The 16,957-nt window shown below is 33.4% G+C and overlaps 1 protein-coding gene and 1 pseudogene across 1 annotated transcript in view; one reads left to right on the top strand and one right to left on the bottom strand.

The window, feature by feature from the left end:
- The window catches only part of SLF1 (SMC5/6 complex localization factor 1), a 74,531-nt gene that overhangs the window by 26,034 nt on the left and 31,540 nt on the right, over positions 1 to 16,957 (top strand). Inside the window, exons 7-14 of the mRNA XM_078067066.1 lie at positions 1,105 to 1,251; positions 2,133 to 2,279; positions 3,145 to 3,267; positions 4,662 to 4,715; positions 5,683 to 5,841; positions 7,449 to 7,612; positions 15,297 to 15,428; positions 16,226 to 16,391. Of these exons, the coding sequence (XP_077923192.1) occupies positions 1,105 to 1,251; positions 2,133 to 2,279; positions 3,145 to 3,267; positions 4,662 to 4,715; positions 5,683 to 5,841; positions 7,449 to 7,612; positions 15,297 to 15,428; positions 16,226 to 16,391 (1,092 nt within the window). The remainder of the gene's footprint in view (positions 1 to 1,104; positions 1,252 to 2,132; positions 2,280 to 3,144; positions 3,268 to 4,661; positions 4,716 to 5,682; positions 5,842 to 7,448; positions 7,613 to 15,296; positions 15,429 to 16,225; positions 16,392 to 16,957) is intronic.
- Positions 7,626 to 7,756, bottom strand: LOC118536859 (U4 spliceosomal RNA; annotated as a pseudogene).

Below are 16,957 nucleotides of genomic sequence, written 5' to 3'. Positions count from 1 at the left end.
TCTTGACATTCAGAAAAGAATGTAAAATGATGGGACTTACTGAAATTTTGTTTTTTTAACATGGAAAAAATCAAATGGAGATTACATGAAAGATATGGGATATGAAAATACATCAGTTTATATTGTATAACACTAAAGTTCAGGTACAAATTTCTATTTTTAAAAATAAGTTTCTTTGTACAAAATAACAGACTCCTAAACATAGAGAACTAATGGGCACCAGAGGGAAGGTGGGGGGAGGATGGATGAGATAGGTGACAGGGATTAAGAGCGCAGTTACCATAATAAGCATTGAGTAATGTATAGAATTGTTGTATCACTATATTGTATGCTTGTAACTAATATAATGAATATATATATATATAATATATAATGCATATATAATATAACTTTGTGTAATGAATAAACAATATGATTTTAATATTCCTTACTCTGGTTTTTATTGTAACTATATGTTCTGTAAAACGATTTTTTGAGATGTTTTTATCTGATATGCCTAATAATGGCAAGATTCTATTTGGTTTAGAGTCTAAAATTACTTTTAGAAATATTTGGAAAAATAGGAGCACCTGGGTGGCTCAGTTGGTTGAGCGGCTGCCTTTGGCTCAGGTCATGATTCAGGGTCCTGGGATCAAGCCCCGCATCTGGCTCTCTGCTCAGCGGGGAGTCTGCTTCTCTCTCTCCCTCTGTGTTCTCTCTCTCTCTCTTGCTCTCAAATTAATAAAAATCTTTAAAAATTAAAAAAGAAATACTTGGAAAAATAAAATAATGAAGATAACCAAATTCTGTTTTTGACTAATCATATGACAAATAGGGGAGAAAAAAAGAGATTCCAAGAAAGATTAAGTTAATTAAAGTACCTACATGAAATGTATATGTGAACACAATATAAACCTTTCTGAATTAAAAATCTACATTTCTCTGCTTCATTTTAATGTAACTAAGATGTAATACAATTTACAAGGATCTTTACTGTAGTTAATCTTGTATGTATGTTTTAGAAAACCTCCCTTCCTGAGTGGGTTTTTCTGTTGTGACTTGCACTGGTTGTGTTAAGGCTATGTTTCATCCACAGTCTAACTGATGAAATATTCTTACATGTAGAAAGAAATGCAAAATCATGATGAAGATGTTAATGTTAGTTCTCTTTTGACTGAACATCACAAAAAAGAAAAATACAGAGATTCCAATAGAGATTTGAAATTTGTTAAAATGAGAGATGCCTTAAGAAGGCACACATGTGGAAGTCAGGTAAGACCTTCCAAATGAAAAATAATTTATATTTTACAACTCTTTTCTAAATCTGTCAAATGTAATGATATTCATAAAATTGTTCCTTCTGAATTACGTGTACAGAAATGTTTATAAGGCATTTGTGTACAATTTTAAAAAGAATACAAAGAGTGTTATGTATCCACCAGCTAGGTTAAGAAATAGAGCATTACCAGTTTTGTAAGATCCTACTGTGTGTCATTTCCAAACTATCCTCTTTTTCTCTCTTTCCCATGGGTGACCTCTGTCTTGGCATTTGTTTTGTTTTCTTGTTTTTCATTATAGTTTTGCCAGCTATGTACTTATCTCTAGCAATATATTGCTTAGGTTTCCCTGTTAATGAACTTTTTGTAATTGATGGTATTGATAGTCTTCTGTGACTTGCTTTTTTTTTTTTTTTTACTGGCATATATAATGTTTAATTGATCCATTGATTCGCAACTCTATCTTTAACCATTTTACTTACTGATACAAGTAAATTTGGGTTTCATTTTCTTGGTTTGTGTCTGCTTGCTTGGTTTTTACAGTTATGAAGAGTTGTGCCATGAACAGTGTGAACATTTTCTTACACGACTCTTGGTGCACATGTTCAAGAGTTTCTCTAGCTTAGGATATATTCCTTGGGGTGGATTGCTGGGTCGTAATAAGGACTGTGCATGTTTAACTGTAACAGGTAATGCCCAACTGTTTTCCAAAATGTTTTACTAATGTAGACCCACTTTAACAGTGGATGAGATTTCCTCTTCTATAAAACTATTTTTAACGTTGTATACTTGTGTTGTAAGTCAGACTCTTGAGTTTATTTGGATTTTGTGACACATATCATTCATGTTGAGATTTAATTGTCTAAATACTTGTAGAAGGAAATTAAGAAAAAGGATGAAGATATTCAAAGGAGTTATACTTTGAGGAAAAAACGCAAAAAAGAAAATGAAAGAGATTCCAGGAAAGACATTGGACATAACAAAATTAGAAGTACCTCAAGAAAGCACATATATAGAGATCAGGTAAAACTTTGTAAGCTAAGCTAAACAGTTAATTTTCTTTGGCTTCCACAATATAATCTAGACATATAATCTTATTTTATAATTGCTTGCTGTGTCAAATATAACCTGCATGTCTTATTAAAAAAAATGGTCTTCAGTTGATCTGGTGTGATATTCATAACTAATGTTGTAATTAACTTTGGTTTATAAGGACAGTATTTTTTACATGCATACACAAGGAAATCTGAATTAATAATCAGGATATTCAAATATGTTTTGCCTGAATGTCACAAAAACTAAAAGAAACAAAGGTTCTGAAAAAAGAGGCTAAAATTCCTAAAATAAAAATACCTTAAGACTACATGTGTATATAGTTTGGGTAATGCATTGTAATCTAAATTTTACTTTTTGTCTTGATCTTCCCTGGTATAATACAGATCATTTTTAATAAGATAGCTTGTCTTTTGAATGGGATCCTTCTTGAGTTAATTATTCTAAAGTATAACTTGATTTTATCTAAACTGTAGCATGTTTATATGCATATATTCAGAAGGATCTTCAGAAAAATGATAAGGGTAAATAAATAATGAATCATGTTATGTGTGACCATGGCAACAAAGGGGTTGAGGGAGAAGATTCCAAGAAAGATTGGGAACAGGTTAGAAGGAAAATTACCCTAGGTAAAACTTTCCAAGTTAAAATGTTTGCTTTTTTTTTAAACTTTTTATTTCAGTGTGTAATTATTATAAATTATGATTTTAAGGATCTTTGTTGAGGTTAATGCTGCACGAATGTGTTCTTGTATTCTGTTGTTTATTATGATACTTAACATTTGTGATGATACTGTCTTTAGTACATTGTCTAAAGTACTTTTACATGTATGCAGAAAGAAATGAAGAATTCTGTTTTTGCTGATCGTGCCAAAGAATCAAAAACCAAGGATATCAGGACAGATGTGGATATTACTGAAATAAAAAATGAGTTAAGGAAGCACATATATAGAGCTCAGGTAGAACTTGGCATACTAAAATTTTCTATATTTCCTATCCTTCTCTAGTAGAACCAAAATATAATAATAATAGTAATGACTCATTATTATGTTTAATGTATCTTAAAATTTTCTGTTCATTAATTTGTTATGAACAGTAATGTATTTGTACATTTAATAAATAAGCTGAATTCTCTGCCATTTATAGCTCAGTAAAGCTACAGATAAATTAGGTGTCTATAGACCGCTATATCTTGGTGCTAAAATGCTTGCCAGCTTGGGGTGCCTGGGTGGCTCAGTTGGTTAAGCGTCTGACTTGATTTCGGCTCAGACTATGATCTCAGTGTTGTGAGATCGAGCCCAGAGAGAGAGATTTTCTCTCTCCCTTTCTGCCTCTCCCCCTCTCCCTGTACCCATTACCCTTCTCTCCCCTCTCTCTTTCTTTCTCTGTCTCCCTCTCTAAAAGAAATAATAATAATAAAATGAAAAAAATAAAGTAAAATGTTTGCTAGCCTGATATTTGATGTCGAGGCCCTTTTCTGGTGTCCTGGGTCAGCCTCAGTCTTAGGCAATCCTTTAGCGTTTTGGGGGAAGGACTTTCTCAGTGATCTTGCCCTGCCCCCAGTGGTAGGGGATTGCTAATGATCTGGGACCATGATCTTTTCTTTCCCTTCTCCAGGGTAAAGATTTTGTTTTCCTCTTCCCTTACCCAGAGGGTTATGGGTGTTCACTTCTACATCCTAAGTGGAAGCCAGAGCTTTATCATTGTTCTAATTTGTATTTCTTTTGACAGTAGTAAGTTTGAGCATATTTTATACCTTTACTTGCCATTTGTGTATTTCTGTCTTTGTCACCTGCTTGCTTATATTCTTTTTCAGTTTTCCATTAGGTTATTTTATATCATAGTATCTAGAACTCCTTATATAATCAGAATATTATCTCTTTTTATGTTGGTTATAAATATTTTTCCAGTATAATCTTTTAAACAAATACACAATTATAGGTATTTTAAAACAATAGAGAAAGATTCTACATGTTATTATATAGAAAACATGACCACATTTTTTTCTTCTGTGGACTTTTATACAAAATGTTCTCTCATTTATATTTCTAATTATTAAAATACTAAGGACAGTAGACCTCTTCAGGTCTTCAAAGTGAATATGACTTTATTTTTTAAGTTAGTTTAGAAAGAGAAAATAGAGAATGTTCACACTTATGAGTGTGCTATTACTTTAAAATAATGGAAGATACTAGTCTGAGTAAATGTGTATCAGTATCAGATCAATTATGGCTATTAATGTGCACCTGAGTCCATTGTGTAAGTTTGCCCAAGGTTTTATTTTTGTACACTGAAATGTAATTTTCTACCTAAAAAGATGCTTAATTTTGGTAATATGGTTTCTCTTTTGTAGGCTATCAGATACAGCTGCATTAGAATAGATAAACAACCAGTGTACAATATTGAGGTAAGGGGCTTGGAGTAGAGTGGTGATGGAGTCAAAAAAATAAGCTTTGTGTTTTGATGTTTTTAGTTACTTTGATATAAAGGAATGTGTTGTCTGCATAACAAAGCCTATCAAATTTGAAATGTACTTTTTCTAATCAGAAATGAAAAAGAAAAATAATATTCTGTCAAAGCTCCAAAAAATTGTATATGGTAGTACAAACTGATAACAAGAATTAAAAACTTAACTTGTGCTCATCATGGATGAGTTATGTAGCACTGTTATCACATTCCATAGCTTTCATAATTACTACTTCTAGATTAAATTTTCAGTATAATATTTTTAAAAGTATATTATTTCCTTTGTATCATTTTTTAAAATTTATTTCATGTAGTCTTTTCAGAGTATTTTAATTCTCGGCTAGTTCAATGTAGTTATTTTTGCTGTTAAAAATATTTTGACCAAGGGGAATGTACTTCATGGAACTCTTAAGAGTTTATATTAATATGCATCGTCAGAGTGATTCTGTGACCCTATAGCAAATATTGTGCTTGATGACATCTTAATATATTTAGTATATCTTAATGGATATAGTTTGCTTATACGTTTAAAAGAAAACCAAAAAATAACGTTGCCCCTAAAGAACTATGTGTAGTTATAGCTCTGCCTGGGGTCTCCTCATTATCAGCCATACTTTTGCAGATGCCTTTTCAAGTTTTCTTTAAGTGGTAGTATTTCCCCTTACTATTTAAGGCAACAGAGAAAAATCAATCAATTAATAATGTGTATTTTTGTAGTGCCTTATAGCTATAAAACACATTTCTATAAATAATCTTTTTGTAAACCACATAACAATCCTATGAAGTCGTGAGGACACGAATTATCTTCATCTTACAGATGAGAAAATTTTAAGTCTCCTTACTATTTTAAGATTTGCTCCCAGAATTTTTTTTTCTTCTTTGAGTCATAGAATCTTTATTTTTTTTAGGTTAAAAATGCTGAATTTCCCAGAGGTGTATTAAATTTAATTGAAAGTCTCATAGAAGGACAGTTTTTTAAAGAAGCAATTGAAGAACTTTCCTCTTTACAAGCACATTATATCCCTCCTGTATGCCTTCTTCATGCTCTACTAGAGAACATTCTACAGGTAAGAGCAGTCTTAAGAGTTTACAGTCTTTAAGAGAATGTTAAAATATGAACATTCTCGTTTTTTGTATATTTACAGTTAATTTCTCTTTTCAGTACTTTTTCCCTCGTTTTAATAGGAAATCTAGTACCCCCCTATTATAATTTCTTCTTTCTTTCTTTATTTTTACTTTTTTTGTGTATTTGTATTTGGAGTTACTATAGAACATTTACTAAAAATTCAGTTTACTAGATAGTAGTCATAATACAACTAACCCAGCAATGAGAGACAAAATGGGACCTTAATGGATTTATAGGAATTTGAAGTTACACACTGGGGACTGGGTGTCACAAAAGCAAGGATTGATTGGGTGCTATAGGATCATCTCACAGGGGCTCTTTGCCTTGGTGAGTTCACCAGAATCTAGTCCATGGCCTTCAGTCTTAGACGTCTATAGCCTGATCTTGGTTATGTCCCAGAATTCATCTGAATTCAGGAGGTGAAATTATGCTGATTATATCATAAGACTTAAAAAACAATAATTACCTGGTGCAGGATGTCAGAAAAAGCAGGACAGCATTGTCAGTCATCTTCCTTGTCTTCACTGGGTGAACTGTTTTATGAATGCACTGAGGAAATTGAGTCATTCTTCAATCCCTCTGAGTCTGGTTTGGGGTGGGAGAAGTATATTCTACTACTACTCTGGAGGAGGAGGGTACATCTTCAAGATGGTTGATGCAGAAGAAGGTGCAGAAGGGAGAGGAATACTAACCCCGTTAGGGGTTCATTCTGAATAATCCCATCGTGGAGCTGAAGCTAGCACTTTTGTGAAAGCCTGTTTTCCTGTGTGTGTCCAGGTGGGAGCGTGGATCTCCCCCCATAAGGATTATAGGACTGGGCATCAGCTTTCTTTGGTGGCCCCCAGTGAGGTCAAGACTTTAGATGCCCATTTCTATTTTTAAACTATTTTCTAGGTGCTACTCTGAGTGATTTAATTTATTTTCTTAGAATCTCCAAGATAATTTTCTCTTGGGAAAAATTTATCTGATTTTTTTTCTGTGGCAGTAAAGTATCTAACAAAATCTGATAGCAGTGATTAGAAAGCCATTTGTACATTGATAATAATCATTTTTAGTCACAGTATACACAGACAATAAGCATACTCCTTAAACGGTGAAAGCTAGTAAGAACAGCTTTTCAAAGGTAGCTTTCTAATTATGTTCTTCATCACAGTGCCAATTTGAAGAAATAACAGGTGTAAGCTATGTCAGACTAATGTTGGTGATAACTAAGCATATTACATGAAAAGCTTCATACCTTTAATTCCTTTCAGGTCACATTTGGGAACTCTTATCTCACTATAATCATGAAAATTAAAATGGACATTTCATGTAAGTCTCAATAGTTGGGATTACTTAATGTATAGATACATATTTAGAATGTGCCTTTCTCAGTTGTAGTATTTCACTAGCTAAATATGGTAACTTCCATTTGATCTCCTTTGTCCAAACACATATATTAGGCAAGAAAGTTTAGGTCAGAGTTATTACAGTTTTAGACTGAAGTAACTGGTCAAAGTGTACTTTTAGCTATAGTGTTTTATTTGTTTGTTTATTTTTAAATAACAGGATAACATAGATACATTTTCTGGCCGATACTTTCATATATTGTCAGCCCTTCTTCACCTACATCCTCCTTGGAAGTCCCCAGCCATGTCACGATATTACTTAGAGCTGTTTCAGTGCCCAACTTGTATGAAAGGAGCATGGTCTCTAATAGAAGTGCTTATCAGGTAAGGAATTTGACATGTGGGTATGCTAAATTTCATCTCATAGTTCTGCTGTGTATGTTTTAGATATAGGGAAAAGTTTTCAATTAGCAATAATCGCGCCTCTGATAAACCTCATTGGCTATGATACTGCCACTGCACAAAGCTATGTGTTATGTTTTAGATATAAATGAAAGAAGTAAATTTCATTTTAGAAAATGTGAGTGTATAATATGTGTGTTGTATTTATTTTAAAACTCTCAAAAAAGGGCCAAGTCGAGGGGCACCTGGGTGGCTCAGTCAGTTAAGCGTCTGACTTTTGATTTCAGCTTAGATCATGATCTCATGATCGAGCCCCATGTTGGGCTCCACGCTGGGCGTGGAGCCTGCTTGGGATTCTCTCTCTCCCTCTCCCCCCTGCTCGTGCGTTCTCTCCCTTTCTCTAAAAAAAATAAACAAAAAAATGAAAAGGCCAAGTCTAGATTGGTCATATTTGTCGTTTAGTTTATTTACCAAAAAAAAGTTTAATGAATACACAAAATAAACAGGAAAGCCAAATCATTATTTGTTTTTATTTTTTGATTGTTTTTAGTTAACGATATGTGTGCATATTAAAATCTAATTAAAATTTATTGAATATGGTCATCAAATTTTGGTAATCAAAAGTGTAAACATTGTAACTGTATACATTATCTCTTTTGGTGTTTTTTTGTTACATTTTTTTCAGCTGGAAATCTGAATTTTGAAACTTTCCTAGATAGTAATTCCTTTTGTGTCTCTGCATGTCATCTTCCTAGATTTTTCCTTTGTCTTGAAAATGTTTCTCTGGAAATCCTTTCTGTTTCTCTTTCTACCAAATCCACTAATTGTTTTTCTTCTCTGATAACTCCCTGTATCTGATACCGCCTGCCTTTGTCTAGGAAGTACTTTCTTTTTATCCAAGTGCTCAGTTTTAGGGCTCCATAGTAGTGAGGGAAAGGATACTTGACTAGCCAGGCAAAGAAGAGACCTTTGGTTATGTCTTTGAGATTCATAAAGATTCATTTTCTGTCTTGGTTGTGATATATTTGAAGTGAGCTAATCATCTAGATAGCATGCATTATTCATTCTTCAGCAAATGTTTATTGAGTACTTATTGGGAGCCAGGTACTGTGCTATACTCTGGGGATAAAATGATAAATAAAAAACAGTTCCTTTACTTTTGAGGATGACTGAGATGTAAACACAATTCTAACACAACAATACTAGCCCAGCATTGGTATAGAATGTGAGGATATATGGGTTATGTGGCTGACGTGCTTTCTAATTTCCAAATCTGCTTCTTTCTTTCTTTACTGTCATCAAGCTGTCATTGCTTCTTACGTAAACTATTGCAATGTCTGCTTTATTGATCTTGATTCTGTTTTTTCCCTTTAATTTATCTTCCAGAGTACCTCAGTATACTCTTTCCAAAGTGATGTTGTCATTTCCCAGATGAAAGTTTTCAATTAACTTACACATCATGTATAAAAGACAATTGAAATTCCTTAGCAAAACATGTAAGACCTTTTGTGATTTAGATGCTGTATATGTCTCCATTTTCATCTTCATTATTTTCCCAAATGTGCCCAGTGGCTAAACTATTTTTCATTGCCTATTCCTTTGCTCTTATGTTTTCTCTGCCTAAATATAGCTCCATTCGTGCATCCTACAAATACCTGGCCAACTCCTAATTATACTTTAACTTGTAACTCATATCACTACATAATTTTGACCTTTTCTTTCAGTTAAGTTTGTCACTCATGTTAGTTTCTTACTTTCTGAAAAGTGCTCTGTTCATTTCAATTATAATTAATATACAGTGTTCTTTTAGTTTCAAATATAGCAATATAAGGATTCAACAGTTCTGTACATTACTCATTGTTCAACATGATGAGTTACACTTTAATTCCCATCACCAGTTCCAGCCATCCACCCATCTACCTCCCTTCTGGCAGCCCCCAGTTTGTTCTCTGTATTTAAGAGTTTGGTTTATTTTGTCTCTTCTTTTCTTCGTTAGTTTCTTTTGTTTCTTAAATTCCACATATGAGTGAAATTGTGTGGTATTTGGCTTTCTCTGACTGACTTATTTCACTTAGCGTTATACCCTCTAGATGCATCCATGTTGTTGCGAATGGCAAGATTTTATATTTTTTATGGCTGAGTAATATTCCTTTGTATATATCAACCACATCTTCTTTATTCATTCATGTCTGGATGCATACTTGGGTTGCTTCCATACCATGGTATTGTAAATAATGCTGCAGTAAACACAGTGCATATATCTTTTCCATTTAGTGTTTCATTTCCCTTGGGCAAATACCCAGTAGTAGAATTACTGGACCATAATTTTTAGTATTTAATTTTTTTTTAATTTATTAATTTTTTGAGGAACCTCCATACTATTTTCCACATTCGCTGCACCAGCTTGCATTACCACCAGTTGCACGAGGGTTCCTTTTTCTCCACGTCCTTGTCAAACTTGTTTCTTGTGTTTCTGATTTTGGCCATTCTGATAGGTGTGAGGTGATAATCTCATTGTAGTTTTGATAATGCATTTTTCTGATGATAAGTGATGTCAAGCATCTTTTCATGTGTCTCTTGGCCATCTGGATGTCTTCTTTGGAGAAATGTCTGTTCATATCTTCTGCCCATTTTTAATTAGATTATTTGTTTTTTGGGTGTTGAGTTGTCTAAGTTCTTTATAATTTTGGATATTAACCTCTTATCAGATACATCATTTTCATATATTTTCTCCCATTCAGTAGGTTGTCTTTTTGTTTTGTTGATGGCTTTCTTTGCTGGGCAAAAGGATTTTATTTTGGTGCAGTTCCAATAGTTTAATTTTGTTTTGTTTTCCTTAGGTGACATACCTAGACAAATGTTACTGCAGCTGACGTCAGAGATTACTGCCTGTGTTTTCTTCTAGGAATTTTATGGTTTCAGGTCTCACATTTAGGTCTTGAGTTTATTTTTGTGTATGGTGTAAGAAAGTGGTCCAGTTCTGTTTTTTCTCATTTTGCTGTCCAGTTTTCCCAGCACCATCTGTTCAAGAGACGGTCTTTTTCTCATATATTCTTGCCTTCTTTGCCATGGACTAATTAACCATATAATTGTGGGTTTATTTCTGAGCTTTCTATTCTGTTCCATTGATCAATGTGTCTCTTTTTGTGCCAGTACTATACTGTTTTGATTACTACAGCTTTGTAATTAACCTTGAGATGTTGGATTGTAATACCTCCAGTTTTGGGTTTGTTTTTTTTTTTTTTTTAAGATTTTACTTATTTATTTTAGAGAAGACAGAGGGTGCAAGTGCGGGATGGGGCAAAAGGGTAGGGAGAGAATCTCAAGCTGACTGTGCTGAGCACAAAGCCCCACGCAGGGCTCAATCTCATGATTGGGAGATCACGACCTGAGCCAAAACCAAGAGTTGATGTCGGACAACTGAGCATCCAGGCATCCTGTGATACCTCCATATTTTTATTCTTCTTAAGATTGCTTTGGCTATTTGGGGCCTTCTGTGGTTGTGTATAAATTTTAGTATTGTTTGTTCTAGTTTTAGGGAAAATGCTGTTGATATTTTGATAGGGATTGCATTAAATCTGTAGATTGCTTTGTATAGCATGGACATTTTAACAATATTCGTTCTCCCAATGCATGAGCATGGAATATCTTTCCATTTCTTTGTATCTTCTTCAGTATCTTTCATTAATGTCTTACAGTTTTCTAAGTACAGGTCTTTCATTTCCTTGGTTCAGTTTATTCGTATGCATTTTATTCTTTTTCTTAATTTATTTGTTTTCTTAATTTTTCTTTCTGCTAACTCATTATTAAGGTACAGAAATACAACAGATCTTTGTATATTGAATTTGTATCCTGCAACTTGACTGAATTTATCACTTCTAGTAGTTTTTTGGTAGAATCTTTTAGGGTTTTCTATATATAGTATCATGTCATCTCTAAATAGTGGAAGTTTTACTTCTTCCTTACCAATTTAAATGCCTTTTAGTTCTTTTTCTTGTCTGATTGCTATAACTAGGACTTCCAGTACTATGTTGAATAAAAGTGGTGAGAGTGGACATCCTTGTCTTGTTCTTGATCATAGAGATAAAGCTCTCAGTTTTTCACCCTTAAGGATGATGTTAGCTGTGGATTTTTCATAAATGGCCTTTATTATGGTATGTTCCCTCTAAACCTACTTTGTTGAGGTTTTTTTTTTTTCATGAATGGATATTGTAATTTGTGAAATGCTTTTTCTGTATCTATTGAAATGATCATATGGTTTTTATCCTTTCTCCTGTTGATGTGATGTGTCATGTTGATTGATTTGTGAATATTGACCCACTCTTGCATCCCTGGGGGTAAATCCCACTTGATGGTGGTGAATTGTTTTTTTAATATACTGTTGGATTTAGCTTGCTAATATTTTGTTGAGAATTTTTGCATCTGTGTTCATCACTTATTGGCCTGTAGTTTTCTTTTTTGTGTGTAATGTATTTTTTTTTTTTAAGATTTTATTAATTTGAGAGACAGAGCATGAGCAAGGGGGAGGAGGCAGAGGGAGAAGGAGAAGCAAACTCCCTGCTGAGTAGGGAGCCAGATGCGGGGCTCAATCCCAGGGCCCTGAGATCATGACCTGAGCTGAATGCAGACGTTTAACCGACTGAGCCACCCAGGTGCTCTATTTTTGTGTGATGTCTTAATCTAGTTTTGGTATCAAGGTAATGGCCTCAGAATGAATTTGGAAGCTTTCCTTCCTCTTCTATTTTTTGGAACAGTTTGAGAAGAGTAAGTTTTAAATCATCTTTAAATGTTTGGTAGAATTCACCTGGGAAGTCATCTGGTCCTGGACTTGTTTGTTGGGAGATTTTTGAATACTGATTCAATTTCATTGCTAGTAATCATTGTATTCAGATTTTCTATTTCTCCCTGATTCAGTTTTACGAAGTTATATGTTTTAGGAATTTATCCATTTCTTTAAAGGTTGTCCAATTTGTCGGCATATAATTTTTCATATTCTTTTATAATCCTTTATATTTCTATGGTATAAATTGTTTCTCTCCTCCTTCATTTCTGAAATTGAGTCCTCTCTCTCTCTTTAATGAATCTAGATAAAGGTTTTTCAATTTTGTTCATCTTTTTAAAGAACCAGATCCTGATTTCATTGATCTGTTCTATTGATTTTTTAGTCTCTGTTTCATTTACTGCTGCTCTAATCTTTATTATTTCCTTCCTTCTGCTAGCTTTAGGCTTTGTTGTTCTTTTTCTAACTCCTTAGGTGTAAGCTGTTAATTTGAGATCTTTCTTTCTTCTTGAGATAGGCCTGTATTGCTATAATCTTCCCTCTTAGAACAGCTTTTGCTGTATCCCAAAGATTTTGGACCATTGTATTTTCATTTTCATTTGTCTCCATGTATTTTTTTATTTCCTCTTCTATTTTTTGGTTGACCCATTCATTGTTTAGTAGCATGTTATTTAACCTCCACGTATTTTTGTTGTTCCAGATTTCTTTTTGTGGTTGATTTCTAGATTCATACTGTGTAGTTGGAAAAGATGCATGATATGATTTAAGTCTTTCTCAGTTTGTTGAGACTTGTTTTGTAGTCTAATGTGTGATCTGTTCTGCAGAATGTCTATGTACCTTTGAGAAGAGGTGTATTTCACTGTTTTTGGATGGAATGTTCTGAATATATCTGTTAGATCCATCGGGTCCAGTGTGTCATTCAATGACACTGTTTCCTTGTTGATATTCTGTCTGATCTATCCATTGATATAAGTGGGGTATTAAAGTCCCCTATTCTTATTGTATTACTCTCAATTTCTTGCTTTATGTCTGTTTAATAGTTGGTTTATGTATTTGGAGGCTCCCATGTTGGGTGTGTAAATACTTGTAATTGTTAAATCTTTTTCTTGGATTATGTCCTTTATGGTTATGTAATGTCCTTTGTCTCTTGTTATAGTCTTTGTTTTAAAGTCTATTTTGTCTGATAGAAGTATTACCACTCAGTTTTCTTTTCACTTCCATTTGCATGATAAATGTTTTTCCATCTCTTCATGTGGATGCTCAGTTTTAAGCATCTCTGTTCTCAGTGCTTAATACAATACCTGGAACATAATAAATGCTTAATATATATTTGGATGAATTGACGCAACAGGAGGTGGAATTAAAAGTAGACTTTTTAATAAATAGAAATACCAGATTTCATTTCAAAATAATTTGGTTCACTGGGAGTCAAGAGAGGTGTCTAGGGGAGTGGTAAGTATATAGATGAGCTGGATAATATTAGTCTACTTTTAAACATATTTGAAATACTCCATAATTATGGGGTTTTTTTAAAGATTTTATTTATTTGGGAGAGAAAGGGAGCACGAGTGGAGGGGGCAGAGGGAGATGGAGAAGCAGACTCCCTGCTGAGTGGCAAGCTCCACATGTGATCAATCCCAGGGTCCTGAGATCATGACCCAAGCTGAAGGCAGACGCTTAACCAAATGAGCCACCCAGGCGCCCCGTGATATATACATATATATGTTCTTTTTAAATGAAAGATATTATGATATCCATCTCTGGCTGTTCTCAAAGAGACTACCTATATAGACATAGAATGTCCTCTAGAAGAGATTCAAATATTAAATATTGTTAAATTTAATAATCATTAAGGACCCTCCTAACCTGACAATGTGGCACTCAAAAAGAAGATGGGAAAGGTGGAGACAGAGGTAGAAAGTTACAAGTACATTGTTTATATAAATGATAATAAAGTTGGAAGATTATTATAAAACGTATTGTTACCTAGAATTTCTTAGTCCTAGACTTCTGTGTAATTGTATGTTCTCTTTAAAAAAATAATATACAATTTTGCTGTCCAATCCAGTAGCCAGTACCCACATTTGACAATGTTTAAATTTAAGATTAAAAAATTACAAATTCAAATCCTCAGTTGCACAATTCACATTTCATGTGTTCAATAGAACATATCCATCATCACCGAAAATTCTATTGGACAGGACTGCTAGAGTAGATGGAAAGAAAGAAATAGATATTAAATTTTTTAAACTCTTAGAAAATAGCCCAAGTGGGGGTGCCTGGGTGGCTCATTTGGTTAAGCATCCAACTCTTGATTTAGACTCAGGTCACGATCTCCATCATGAGATTGAACCCCACATTGGTGTCCGTGCTGGGTTTGGAGCCTGCTTGGGATTCTATCTCCCTCTCCCTCTGCCCCCACCCCACCATGCTTGCTCTCTCTCTCAAAAAAAAAAAAAAAAAAAAAAGCCCTAAATGACCTTCATTTTACTAAAAAATAATAACACAAAATCTTGAGTAAGAAGAGGACTGTAGAGAGTATTTATAAATTGAGAGTATAGCTGTTCACCTGAATTGAAAGCATAATGTAATATATAATTTTTTGTTCTTTGTCAGTGAAATAAAGAATACAAAGAGAGTACCATTAGGCTATTAAACATTACAATCATTGAAAAATAGAGAAATTAGATCTGTATTACTAAATATTCAATGTCATGAGATCTTTGACATGGTTTTCTTTTTAAAGGAAGAAAATATATTGATAAAATTTTGTTGATTAGCTTTATATTTTGTTGAAGGGAATTTCATTAGAATTCTAATAAAACTCTGAAAGACTTTGTCTGCAGAATATTCATTGAATTGTTTGACTGGGTTCATGTTTTTCAGGTCTTGCCTTTACAATGAAAATTTTTGCCATCAAATTTCAAAAAATATTATTGGCACAAAAGTGCTCCACCTGACCCTGCTCAAATTTTTCTTTAATTTAGTGGAAAGTGAAGTGCGACATCTGAGCCAAAAGTAAGTTTAATCACAAAGAAAAGTTTTTCTGTATTTATATTGTTTTATGTACCATTTTTCTAATTTATGTACATCCAAAGAGTCACCTTGTTTTCTAGTTTAGATTTATGGTTTTTTTTTTTAAGATTTTATTTATTTGACAGAGAGAGCAAGAGAGCACAAGCAGGAGGAGCATCAGAGAGAGAGGGAGAAGCAGGCTCCCCGCTGAGCAGGGAGCCTGACATGGGCCTGGATCCCAGGACCCTGGGATCATGACCTGAGCTGAAGGCAGATGCTCAACCGACTGAGCCACTCAGGTGCCCCTAGTTTAGATTTATTTTTAAAACATAGTTGCAGACATAGTTCTTCAGTGGCAATAAAGTTTTTTATGTTCTTTATGTGTCTTTAGTTCACATTTTTGTTTTTCACTAACTTAGACATTTGGATAGGTAAGATTTTGTTTTATTTTTCAGGGTTTATGTTTTTTTTCAATTCTTAAGTAATTTAATACTTAAATAAAAGTTCCACTAGGGTTTTTTTAACATTGACTCTATAATATTCATGATAAGTTTTGTGTATGCTCTAAAACATGCAGTTAGATTACTCTGTGCGTGTATTTGTTGGTCATTATATTGAATTGTGGACTCTTTTTATATTTTGTTCTTTATTATAACTGTGTGTTATAATCTTCATATTTTGTGCCCTTTCTGTATTTAGAAACCAGTAGATCTTTTTGTATTTTGGCAAGAGATATTATGCCTAATAACTATAGTGATCAAATTGGCATAAAGATATACTTTGATTCATATTTTCATTAGGTTGTATGACTGGTCAGATTCTCAGAGTCTGAAAATAACAGGAAAGGCAATTCTTCTTGAAATCTTTTGGTCAGGAAATGAGGCCTCTGGGCTTTTGACCAAACCAGTAAATATGCTTTTGGAGTGGACTATATATTCTCACAAGGAAAAATGCAAGTCTAATGATGTAAGTAGAATTGATTTACAAACGAATAATGGCCTATGAAGAAGTACATCTTTGAGTTACGCCTCTTTTGTCTTTATTCTTTGAACAATTTGAATAAAACTAAAATCTACCCAAATGTGTCATTGTTTTCTATTTAGTTTACTTAGTTTTATTGTAAAAGATCCTTAGAGGCTGGCTTCTTCATCATCACACATTTGGATATAGTAGCTAGGGACAGTTATTTGATCATTAGTCCTAAGAAATCTGTATTCACTTACCATTCTAGAGTTTTTACTTTTGTATATTTCAATTCATTAGGAACCTATGATTTTAAAATTTGAGTTCATACAATTTTTTTTGTATACAAATAAAAAGTTCAACTTGTTTTTAAAACTGCCTTTGTGGTTGTTAGCAGTTATTTCTTCATAAGTATATCTTGCTTGTCATTAGAAATTTAATGTACAGTGATTTTAGTGTATTACCTACCTGAAGGTAGTTGGGAAGATTAAATGCACTGAAATATGTGAAGTGCATAGCAATATACTGTGCCATGTTTTGCGTTTATAATTACTATTAGTCACCTTTCT

The sequence above is a fragment of the Halichoerus grypus genome, chromosome 2 (assembly GCF_964656455.1).
Source record: "Halichoerus grypus chromosome 2, mHalGry1.hap1.1, whole genome shotgun sequence".
Lineage (NCBI taxonomy): Eukaryota > Metazoa > Chordata > Mammalia > Carnivora > Phocidae > Halichoerus > Halichoerus grypus.
This window is presented reverse-complemented; position numbering and strand designations above follow the sequence as displayed.